Raw genomic sequence first — 12,343 nt, forward strand, 5'->3', positions numbered from 1 at the left:
AGCAGGGCCGGGGCTTTTTGTCTGGCCAGGACTTCGCCATTTAGGAAACTTCCTAAACTTGTTGCAGCCTCCGGGGATGAAAGCACAAGGGATGCGTCTCCACTCAGCACCCGGCTAGTGGCATTAGCCTGCAGTGTCTTGTCTAGGGTGACAGGGCCTGAGGGCTCACCCTGCCAGGGAGAAGGGGGCAGCAGTGGCCTGCCTCTGCCAGGTTTCCATGCTAGAACTGCAGCTGGGGCAGACTCACACTTCCTGCTGCAAACAGTGTGGATGTGGCAGTACTGGTGGAGGTTTGGGTGCTCATGGGTCTGGGCTTGGCTGGCTGGGTCCCACCTGCAGCGAGAGGTCCCCTTATCAGCAGGGCTGCTCCCGGAGTTCTGTGCAGACGCTCACGCAGCACCACTCTCAGCCGGGCGTTGAGCTAAAGTCACTTCGGGAACCAGTTCTGCGTCCTGCCGCCGCTGGGTCTGTACAGCCAGCTCGGACTCCCACTCCCAGTGGGACGAGGCAGAGGCTCTGGCGGGGGTGTTCGTGGGCTGGCTCTCCTTCCACTTGCAGGCTTCTGGGCTGTAGCAGAAGGAACTGAGGCACTCGGGCTGTTTTTGAGCCCCTGGGCTCCTTGGTTCCAGTGCCTGGATGTCCCCAGCAGGCTCTCCCCTCCAGCAGCTTCCCCAAGCTCAGCGGCACTCCACGAGTGTGACCGTGCAAAGGCAGCGCTCTAGGAACCCTGGCTCCTGAGGGAAGCCCCTACTTCCTGAGCCCTTCAGTGCCCCAGTCCTTAGGAGCGGGGCCTGGGTAGCGTTTATAAAGCCGCTGCTCTAGCTGGGGGGCACATCGGGGAGCAGCACATTTCCCTGCGCCCACAGAAACACGCACAGCCTTGGCTTTCTGGTATCCTCCGGATGCAGAACCCCAGTGGCCCTGCTTGTCCCCCTTCCACCTGCTGGGACCCGCCACAGACAGCTGTTCCGAAGGGAGCTCTTTCCCTGCAAGCCGTAACCGCCGCCCCCCACGTGCGTCCAAACCTGCCCCCTCCATTGCTGCCCCTCCCCTGCCTGGCTGCGGAGTTTGTGACTTGCAGCTGTAGGATGCAGGGGCGGCGCTGGGCTTGGCGTTCCTTGGTCCAAGGGTGGAAGTGCCGTCGCTATGGCGATTATCCCTGTCACTTCTTATTCCTCGTAGTGACCCGTACAACCCCCCGCAGCTCCCAGAGCAGGGGTGGGTCAGGCCTGCGGGATCCGAGTGTCAGAGCAAGTACACGCAGCAGGGCCAGGAGAGAATCTGTTCCTCGGCGGGATTCGGGGTCGACACTCCGTCTTGAGCAGGAGAGAGCCAGGACAAGAGCTGATGGCAGAATAGGCAAATGAGCTCTGGGCGCCGTGGTTCCAGAGAGAGGACGGCAGACACAGCAGCTGTTTTCTGCACCACCTGGTTATTCAGAGCAGCGCCTTCACCTGCCAGGCATCTTTCCTGCATGTGATGGTGGCGGAGAAAACGAGACTGCCCAAGACACACACGTCATGGCCCTGTTGCCCTCGTTCCGGGCTGTGTGTTCCCTGCGTGGGATCTCACAGCTGTCCTGCGTGTTTATGCTCGTTCAATGAAGGAATTTCTGCCGAAGGTCTCCGCATAGGCAGCACATCCGTCGGACTGTGCTCCCTCGCCACACCCAATACAAACCCAAACCAACCAGGAGGGAAACGGCCGTCCGGCCAAAGTGCAAATTCACCACCCAAAGTCCCTCGCGGTGCCTGTAGCTACAATCGCTAATAATTCCTGCCTGTCTGAGGGGCACCTCTCCCAATGCCGTACTGATGCTGTTGTGATCAGTGGGGCACTGGCTGGAGCCCCACACGTAGGAGAGAGGAGCGCTTCTGGCAGGGCGTTCTCTGCACGGCCCCACACCGGGGCGCCTGCTCCCCCCGTTCCCATGTGCGTCAACCTTCAAGGCATTCTGTAGAGCTGTCTGCTGTCCCCAGGGGTGGGCAGGGCTCCAGCAGGAGACTGAAGGCCTGGGCTCTGAGCCTGTGCTTACCGTGTGGGTCACAGGAGAGGGGGGTGTTTATCTTTGTTTAAACATGGGTAGAGGAGTGTCTAGACTGGGGGGTTCCCAGTTTGGAGGATGGAGGTGCCAAGTGCCCAGGTTGGAGGACAGGGATGGGGCGGTTGGGATGGGGGCACCTGGGGCATTCGAGGCGGATCACAGGAGCAGCTGGGATGAAGGCCAGGGCTAGCTGGTGTGTTCAGGGCATGCCCAGTTCAGGAGCTGGCTGTGTGAACTGCTGCACCCTCCTCCGCTCCTGTGGGAGCCCCTCCGCTGCCCCAGGTGCCTTGCAACTGCTTTCCAAAGCTGCAGCTGCCGAGGGTTCAGCCTGGCCCCGTTCTGAGACCAGGGCTTGGATACGGAGCCAGTGCCAGAGACTGATGGGTGCGTCCCAAGAAATTATGGGCATTTGACCTTTTCTCCTGCAGTTCACCTGGGCTCCTAGAAGATCTTTCACAACCCCCCTGAAGCCACTGCTTTATGGAGCAGTGCCGGGAACTGTGGGACACGTCCCCGAGGGCAGGGCAAACTGCAGTGGTACGGCGCTCTCCTGAGGCAGCCGCGGGCTAGATGTGCCGCTGGAGTCCCCGGTGCCACAGCGAGGGGCAGTTTGAAGCCCCAGGTATTGGCTGCAGGCAGAGGCAGGGGGTCTCTCTGAACGGCTCTGGAGATGCAGTTGGGTGGGGAAAGCCGTCTGACCCTAGCCCCTCTCTTCTCTCTTTCAGTGGCTCAGAAGGTGGTGGCCCTGCGGAAGAAGCAGCAGCTCTCCATAGGGCCCTGCAAGTCCCTGCCCAATTCACCCAGCCACTCGTCTGTCTCCGCTGCCTCTATTCCTTCTGTGCACATCAACCAGGTGAGACATGGGACCCCCACCCCAGCACTCCCCCGCTGACTGAAAGGTCAAGGCTGGGTCTGCCTAGCCTCTGTCTCTGAACACACATCCTGGAGTAGCCAGTGCAGCTGGAAGAGCAGCCGGCGGCGGGCTGCCGGCCTAGGGCCCAGAACAGCTCACTGCCTGCCTGGGGCCAGGGGCCTGCAGGGCAAGCAGCATGGGGCCCCCAGAGCCCTGGGGCAGCGTGTAGAGTCTAGCCTGGCTACCCCGGGCCCTCTAGATGGGGGAGCGGACACACTGCGTAGCTGGATGTAGGGGAGGCCGATGGTCCCTCCCGCAGCATGGGGGACACTCCAGGGGCCGAGGTGCCAGCTGGGGGGTGCAGCCAGGCTGTGCTATGGGAAGGCCTGAGCTGAGGCTGTGGAGACTGAGAGAGCCAGGCAGGAACCTGCCCCCGGGTGGGAGGCACCTGGAGAGGCTCCTAGAGGGCGCTGGGGGGAGCCCAGGGGGTGGGGTGAGTTCCTGGGAGCTGCAGCTCCAGGGCTAGGAACAGGCTCTATGCCAAGGCCCGTGGCTGTCCCCTGCCATGAACCAGGGGCAGGGCCAGCCCTGCGGGGAACCCCAGGGACCCAGTGCAGGGTACCGAAGGTGGTGGAGGAGGAGGGGTTGTGTTGATGGGGTTCTGGGGAAGGCAGAGTCCGTGCAGAAGGGATGGGCTCCACCATCAGCAAAGGGAGCCAGGCGGCCAGCAGAGAGCAGGCCAGGTTTGGGGGTAACAGCCTAGGAGCTGGGAATGCCAGCGGGGCCTGAGGTGCCCTGGTCAGGCAGGCACAGGCCTCCACTGGGGTGGTCACTGAGCCAAAGGGACTGCTGTAGCCAGGGCAGAAACCCCAGCTGACCTGGGGCAGGGACAGGCTGAGCTTGGGGAGAGACTTTGGGGGCAGACCACTCCAGGAGCAGGATGGGGCGTTGCACCAAGGAATGAAACAAACTCTAGAAATGTGTCTGCTCCGCTGAGAGATACTGATGAGTGAAAGGCCGTGACTCGAGGCCTGGCCCCAGGAGGGGAGTGTGAAGAACAGGCACAGAGATGGTGGCTGTACCCCACGCAGGCAGGGCAGCCGGAAGGGGGAGAGGGGCACTCCGCACAACAGATCCCTTGAGAACACGCCTAGCAGAGACATGCACACAGCAGATCCATTTGGTGGAGAGGGAGCTGATCGGTTTCTGAACGGGCTGATATGACGGGGTGGCCTGTGATAGCTGGGGCTGGACTCAGTGACCCAGGAGGTGCCTCCCAGCCCTGTGCACCCCCCCCCCCCCCAGGGTCAGATTGTACCAAGGGCATCCAGCTCAGGGACAGGAGACCTTTCACGCAGTGCTGAGGGAGATCGGAGAGGCAGCGAGGTCTAAGCAAACAGTTGTAATGGGGGACTTCTGCTCCCTGCATTTAAATCAGTCAGTTCTCACAAGGGGTTTCTCCACGCTGGAAATGACTGTCTTGGAGTAGCTAGTCCTGGAGCACAGGGAGTGCTCCCAGCGCACAGCCGCGGGTTCAAGGAGTAACTTGGGTGAGCCGCCAAGTACCAGTGACCATGGGATGGGCCAGTTCACCGTCCTGATGGGAGGGAAGGTACCAAACACCGGCCCAGTGACACTCGGCTCTGGGAAGGGGGATTCCAAACCCTGAAGATCCTGGAGTCCAAAGTGAGGATGTTTTTACAATCTTTCGACTCAACGTGGGAGCCCGGAGGCACCAAAACAGAGTCCGAGGAGGCAGGGAAACTATAGACCGCAAAGGCGGCAGGGCAGCATGAGCTTAGCCAGTCTGGCTACGTGACCAGGTTCCAGAGTCCCCGAGGCAAACAGACCCCTTCCTGGGCCGGGGACATGCAGCCAAGGGTGGCCTGCAGAAGGAACAAACTCCGGCAGGTAAGGCATGTGCGGAAATGGGGAGCATGAGGGAATTTAAAGAGCAAATATCCGAAGACTTTGAAACAAAATATTGTTGGAGTGTTTGAGAAGCAGGAAGGCTGTGAGAAAATGGGTGGGTTCTTGGGAGCCCTGGGGGAAGGGCGCAGGTAAGGAGGAGGAGGACATTGCAGAGAGCCATCAGTCTTCCATCCAGAGAGGATGTTGGGAGATGGCTGCCCTGGCCCTGCAGGTAAAGGTGAGGCGCTGTGTACGAGAGGAGGTGCTGGACACACTGGTCAGTAGGGAGCAGCAAGTCTCCGGAACTGGATGTTTGTCTGCCCAAGGGTCCAAGCAGAGAGTTCGCGTCTTTTATTCAAATCAGCTCCCACAGCAGAGACCTGGAAGGTACAAACACTGTCCCTGACTCTCAGACCTGGGAGCCTGACTCCAGGAGCACTTAACGTGGGTGAAACAAGGATTAAACACAGAATTGAACATGCCGAGGTGATGAGGAGATAACAGGGACAACGCTGCCAGAATGAGCTGCTAGCGTCTTTCGTTGGGTGAGTTTCTATTAGAGTTCATGGTCTTGGTCCTTATCTTAGAGTCACAGAGTTTAACGGCCAGAAGATGCCACCAGATCATCTGTCTGACCTCCTGTCTAGCCCAGCACCTGCCCACTCAGCGCAGCAACCCAGCTGAGACACACGGGAGGCGACTGATGTGCCGCAGGCAGAGACTGGGTGGGACTGAGGTGCACCATGCTCGAGCAATGGCAGGGAATGATAGCGAGATAGACCCAGATAATCCCGGCGAGTGATCTGCACCCACGCGCTACGGAGGGAGGCGAAAAGGTCACAGCCAGTCTGACCTGGGGGAAGATTCCTTCCTGGCCGCACATGTGACAGTTCATTAGACCCTGGGCATTGGAGGAGAAGACAGCGAGCCCAGCACTGAGAGAGCACCTCATCCTGCAGCCCTGGCCGTCCCCGCCCAGTGATCTCTGCACACCCTCAAGGGCTCTGAAGCCAGTCCGTGTTCCCTGGGCCTCTCGCACCCAGCTACTGAAAGGAGCCATTCCGTGATGGGGGCCGGACCAGCCAGTGGGCTCCTCAGAGCCGATACCAGCCCCCCGAGAGAGCTCCTGCGGCTGGGGGTCTCGTCCAGCTCTGCCCATTCTGCACCCAGGACAACGGGCAGCTCGGGCGCCTCATTCCTCTGCTCCTGCCAGAGCCTTGGCCCCCGCTGCCCCCTTCCGGCAGCCGCTTGGCCGTGTTCTGCCAGCAGGGGCTGCGCTCGCCTGGCGCTCGTGGGCTCTCCAGGTAGTCACTGGGGCTAGTTCCAGTCTCTTTCCCCCTTTGGGGATGTTTCTCATGAACCATTGCTGAGAAGAGGGGGCCTCCGTGCTCCGTCGGGGGCCATCAAGGAGGGGCGTCGCCTTTTGGGGGCCAGGGTTTCTCCTCCCATTGTTCCCTCACCCCCTTCCTTTTGGGCATGTGCACTTGATCCTGAGCTTACCATGTCCCAGCAAATTCACCCAGCGCCTCAGGTGTGGATGGTAACCCCGACCTCCGTCACGCCCAGCCTAGATCCTCGAGATCAGTTCCCAGCTCTTACGTACCTGTGGCCACGTGTCTGGCTCACTGGGGTATCTCCGAGGCCCAGTGCAGGTCACGGCCATTCGGCCTGCTGTGGCCCCAGCAGGCTTTACCAAGCGCCTGGCGGGAGGGACAGCCGTCCTCTGATGTCGGGGCACATGTTGGGGAGAATGCAGGAGGTTTTGGTAATATTTCTATAAACACTATGTGTGACTCAATGTCCCCACTCCCTTTGTGTTGCTGCCTGCTGGGTGCAAAGGGGTTAACTTCCTCTCTGGGACCAGGAGACTAAGAGCTCGGTGTGGGAGGCACGAGGCACTGTCGAGGCCTGGCCACATCTGGGCCTCTGCGGAGACGCTGGAAACCTCCGCGATGCAGATTAGTTTAAACGATTGGCAGCAGAGGAAGCTGAAGTGTGAACCCAGCGTGTGGAGACAGAGGAACTGAGGTGGGAGCCGCTGGGTGTTAGGTGTGCAGCTGCGGACACCCAGACCTGCAGCCGGAGGGAGAGAGAGGGTGTCAGGGAGTCAGAGCAGCTGCGTCTGCCAGCGTGGGCTCTGCCTGACACTTGGCTTCCCCTGAGGACTCTGAGTCCAGGTGACAGATAAACGCTGCCTTGTTGTGAGCGGGCCGTGCTGCAGACACGCCTGGTTCTTGTACAAACTCCTGCCCCGAGGACTGAACTGTCTCCTTCGCTTGTAGCGAGCCGGTCCTGCCGTCACTTCAGTCACAGCCCCCCTGGCTGCAGCCTCTGCCTGCCATCCGCCTGAGCCTACTGGGTGCTCACCCGACTCCTCCAGGGTGTTACTCCATCAGTTAGAGGGCCACGCCCAGCCAGCAGCTCCGTCTGGTCTGCTGGGACCCAGGAAGGACTGTTCCCTTTATCACCAGTCTCTCTCGGTGGCTGTCGCCACAGCCAGAGATGGTGAGCTGCGAGCCCTGAGGCCTTGCTTTCCTACGTGGTGCTCCTAGGCATGGGGGAGGCTCAGTCCCTGCCCCAAGCCTTCTCCAAGGTGCGTTCTTGCTCCCATCTGAAGCAGGCAGGTGACCGACCTGATTTCTCACCCTGGGGAGGCGAGGCTGCATGCCTTGGGTGCTCAGAGAGCCCTTTCTGCTTATCCAGATAGGACAAACCACTCTGGAGTTGCTGGTAGTTTGCAGCCCGCAGTGATAGCTCTGGGGGCAATCTTTTCCCCACAGGTTATCCCGGGGGACCAGCCCAGTTTGTTGTGAGCTGCAGGCCTCTCCCCTCCCGTGGGTATCGGCGCTGCAGCTCCTTTAGCAAGACGTAGGAACCTGGCTACCAGAGAGCTTGGCAGGGTTGTACCATGGAGTTGTCTGCACCTTGCCTAGATCTGGCTCCCTCCTCAGACCCCATCTGCCTCGTTCGGGAGCTGCTCGCTCGTCGTGGGATTGTCAGTGGTGTGTGTGGATCCTCACTCGATCAGTGAGGGAAGGGCGTGGCGGGGGAGGCTGCATCCCCGGGGGGACGCCGGGCGAGGTGCTGCTGGATGCACAGTATGCCGGCACAATCCCAATGGATGCTGCTGGCCAGGAGGCCCCGCCCGTGCCCCGGCAGTGGGATCCCCCCGGACAATTGTCACCAACAGCTGGTTACTGTACAGTCAGGAGCCATTCTTTACAGTGTGCACGTGGCCTGAGGAACTCACTGCCACTAGACCGCATGGAGTCCAAGGGCTGAGCAGGAGTCAGACAAGGGTCAGAGGTTTGTCTGGATACAGGCGCATCTGGAGCTGCCACAGGGGGGTGACGAGTCTGGCAGGACTCCCTGGCCTCCTACTTTGGGGTGTTTGCAGCCTCCCCGGGCAGGGGCAGGAGAGAAGAACTGCTTACCACAGGACTTCTTGGCCTTCCTCATGCAGCTGACATTGTGCCAGCCGTGCCCTGCCTGGGCTGCTGGGACAGTCTGTGTAGCGGGGGTGCCGAGAGCATTGAACCGAACTAACCCTGCATACAATGGAAACCCCACTGCACCCCTAGGTCCAGCACCGAGGGGCTAGTCCTACAGTCCTCAGAGAAGCCAGCCCCGCTGCAGTGTCATGAGCCGCATCCCAGCCCGGGGAGAACACGGAGTCAGGGTTGTTGTGAGCTGTGTGGTCCCCCGCGGGCTCCGTGCCCTCCGCTCCAAGCCCTTGTCTGAGCCGGCTTCCCTGGGGCACCAGGGACAGTCTGAGGTGGTCCTGCCGTGCGAGGTTGCTCAGTGTGAGCACACCCAAGGGGGATGGTTGTAGCCACCCGGGGGGCAGCCTGCAGGCAGGTCCCAGTCGCACGCCAGCTCACCCAGCTCTCTCTCTTGCAGGCCACCAACGGCAGCGGTGCCTTTAGCGACTACTCCTCCTCCGTGCCCTCCGCTCCAAGCCCTTGTCTGAGCCGGCTTCCCTGGGGCACCAGGGACAGTCTGAGGTGGTCCTGCCGTGCGAGGTTGCTCAGTGTGAGCACACCCAAGGGGGATGGTTGTAGCCACCCGGGGGGCAGCCTGCAGGCAGGTCCCAGTCGCACGCCAGCTCACCCAGCTCTCTCTCTTGCAGGCCACCAACGGCAGCGGTGCCTTTAGCGACTACTCCTCCTCCGTGCCCTCCACCCCCAGCATCAGCCAGCGGGAGCTGCGCATCGAGACCATCGCTGCCTCCAATACGCCCACCCCCATCCGCAAGCAGTCCAAGCGGCGCTCCAACATCTTCACGGTACGTGTGGCCAGCGGTGGGACGCACCAGGCAGGCGGGCGAGGGGAGAGAGGCCCCATCGGCACAGGGCGGCCCTGCTCACGGCCATTCGCATGCTGGGGCCACCGAGCAGAGCGTGACTTCTGGGGCACGGAGAGGCTGTGGGGAGCACGATGCTGTGTGTGTGTGTGTGTGTGTGTATTCTGTGTGTGTGTGTGTGTGTGTGTGTGCGTGCACATCCTCTGTGTGCGTGTGAATTCTCCCTGTGTATGTGTGTGTGTATTCTCTGTGTGTGTATGCACGCACATCCTCTGTGTGTTTGTGCATGCATGTGTGTGCATCCTCTGTGTGTGTGCATCCTCCGTGTGCCTGTGTGAATCCTCCCCGTGTATGTGTGTGTGCATTCTCCGTGTGTGTGTGTGTGTGTGTGTGCGCATTCTGTGTGGGTGCATCCTCCATATATTTCCTCCGTGTGCGTGTGTGCATCCTTCATGTGCGTGTGCATCCTCCGTGTGTGTGTGTGTGTGTGTGTGTGTGTGTGTGTGTGTGTGAATCCTCCCCTTGTGCGTGTGCATCCTCCGTGTGCATGTGTATCCTATGTGTACGTGGGTCTCCTCTGCGTGCATGAACATGTGCATCCTGTGTGTGTATCCTCCACGTCCATGTGTGCGAGTGCATCCTCCGTGTGTGTGCGTGTGCATCCTCCTAGCGGGGGGTGTGAGGAGTGGCTCTGCCTGTGGGCGTGCAGCGCTGGTGCTCCTTTCCCGTCGCTCTCCCTGTGGCCCTGTCCCCCGCGCAGGGGCTGACGTCCCCAGCGGCCCGGGGCTCTGTTTCTGCACTGGCTGAATGGGCCAGGCAGGGTCTCGTGGGCGGCGGTGCTCAGAGCCAGCAATGGCGCATGGAGCCCCTCTTGCATCCATGTGTGATGCTAGCCGGACACCTCGGAGCTTTGTGGGGCCCCTGCTGATATGTAGGGGGAGGGCTGGGCATGTCTGAACCAGGGGATTGAGGGACCCCCAATCCCGTGACATCATGGGGAGTCAATTGGGGACATTTACAGCTGTTATTTCTGCTGGTTGTGTTTGCACCCCATCTCTCAGCACACTCTACACCCATGTGCACACACAGCCACCCCACTGTCCCCAAGGCACCTAGGCCTCCCCACACACCATCCCAACATGCCCCACGTGCACTTCCGTCCCCCTGTCTGAACACACACAGCAATTAGGAACCCCACTGTTCCCCAACACCCGTACACCAGTGCGCACACCCATCCACTGTTCCCCAACACCAGTGCGCACACCTGTCCACTGTTCCCCAACACCAGTGCGCACACCCGTCCACTGTTCCCCAACACCAGTGCGCACACCTGTCCACTGTTCCCCAACACCCGTACACCGGTGCGCACACCCGCCCACTGCTCCCCAACACTTGTACACCGGTGCGCACACCCATCCACTGTTCCCCAACATCTGTACACCAGTGCGCACACCTGCCCACTGCTCCCCAACACCAGTGCGCACACCCGTCCGCTGTTCCAACACCCGTACACCAGTGCACACACCCATCCACTGTTCCCCAACACCTGTACACCAGTGCGCACACCCGTCCACTGTTCCCCAACACCAGTGCGCACACCTGTCCATTGTTCCAACACCCGTACACCAGTGCACACACCCATCCACTGTTCCCCAACACCTGTACACCAATGTGCACACCCGCCCACTGTTCCCCAACACCTGTACACCAGTGCGCACACCCGCCCACTGTTCCCCAATACCCACCCACTGCTCCCCAACACCTGTACACCAGTGTGCACACCCATCCACTGTTCCCCAACACCTGTACACCAGTGCGCACACCCGTCCACTGTTCCCCAACACCAGTGCGCACACCCGCCCACTGCTCCCCAACATCTGTACACTGGCGTGCACACCCGCCCACTGCTCCCCAACACCCACCCACTGCTCCCCAACACCCGTACACCAGTGCGCACACCCATCCACTGTTCCCCAACACCTGTACACCAGTGCACACACCCGCCCACTCCTCCCCAACACCCGCCCACTGTTCCCCAACACCTGTACACCAGTGTGCACACCCACCCACAGCTCCCCAACACCCGCCCACTGCTCCCCAACACCTGTACACCAGTGCGCACACCCGCCCACTGCTCCCCAACACCTGTACACCAGTGTGCACACCCGCCCACTGCTCCCCAACACCTGTACATCAGTGCGCACACCCGCCCACTGCTCCCCAACACCTATACACCAGTGCATGCACACTCACTGCTCCCTATCACCTGTATTCCAGTGTATGCACACACTCATTGCTCCCCAACATCCACACATACCCACCTTCCCAGTGTGCATACCCATATGCCCAATGCATACACCTCTCACCCACCTGCACCTCCCCAACACCCTCGTCCCCAGTGCACACAGTTCCCATTGTGCACCCCGCTGCTCCCCAGCACGCTCCAGCACATGCACCCCCCACATTCTCACCCCACCTCCGCTCAACAAGGGCCTGTAGAGTCTCCTATGTGGTCATGCCCACGGTTCCTGCTCCCTCCCCCGCCGTTACTCTCGCTCATGTTCACACTTGCTGTTGTGCACCGGTGCACACCGGTTCTCTCATGCGCTCTCACGCTCGTCCACGCACCCACTGGTTCTGGACTCGCCGTTGGTTCATGTTCACGCTCTCCCTTTCGCTCCTGCTGGAGCGCGTCAGGCTTGTGGTGACATGCTCATTCTCAGCTTCTTCATTCTGGGCTCATGCTTCATCACTATGGAAGTCATCAATCGGGGCTCACGCTTGCTTGCCGTCTCTTGGGGGTTCCTGCTCGCTTGCCTTCTATGTGGGGCTCACGCTCGCTCAGTCTGGGGCTCACACTCACTTGCCCTTTGGGGGGCACATGCTCAGTCTGGGGCTCACGCTTGCTTGCCGTCTCTTGGAGATTCCTGCTCGCTTGCCCTCTCTCGCTCAGTCTGGGGTTCACACTTGCTTGCCGTCTCTTGGGGGTTCCTGCTCGCTTGCCCTCTCTCGCTCAGTCTGGGGCTCACGCTTGCTTGCCGTCTCTTGGGGGTTCCTGCTCGCTTGCCTTCTATGTGGGGCTCACGCTCGCTCAGTCTGCGGCTCACACTCGCTTGCTCTCTGTGGGGTTCATGCTCACTCAGTCTGGGGTTCTTGCTCACTTGACTTTGTGCTGGGGCTCACGCTCGCTGGCTGCACGCACATGACTCGCATTGGGTGGTGGCGGCGGCAG

At 60.8% G+C, this 12,343-nt stretch overlaps 1 protein-coding gene across 3 annotated transcripts in view; it reads left to right on the top strand.

The window, feature by feature from the left end:
* The window catches only part of AGAP3 (ArfGAP with GTPase domain, ankyrin repeat and PH domain 3), a 213,330-nt gene that overhangs the window by 110,431 nt on the left and 90,556 nt on the right, over nt 1-12,343 (top strand). For 2 of the 3 annotated variants that reach the window (XM_065399676.1, XM_065399673.1), the window contains exons 7-8: nt 2,770-2,897; nt 8,938-9,093. In XM_065399676.1, the coding sequence (XP_065255748.1) occupies nt 2,770-2,897; nt 8,938-9,093 (284 nt within the window). The remainder of the gene's footprint in view (nt 1-2,769; nt 2,898-8,937; nt 9,094-12,343) is intronic. The other variant, XM_065399677.1, reaches the window with a different exon arrangement.

Source organism: Emys orbicularis, chromosome 2 (genome assembly GCF_028017835.1).
Source record: "Emys orbicularis isolate rEmyOrb1 chromosome 2, rEmyOrb1.hap1, whole genome shotgun sequence".
Taxonomy (NCBI): domain Eukaryota; kingdom Metazoa; phylum Chordata; order Testudines; family Emydidae; genus Emys; species Emys orbicularis.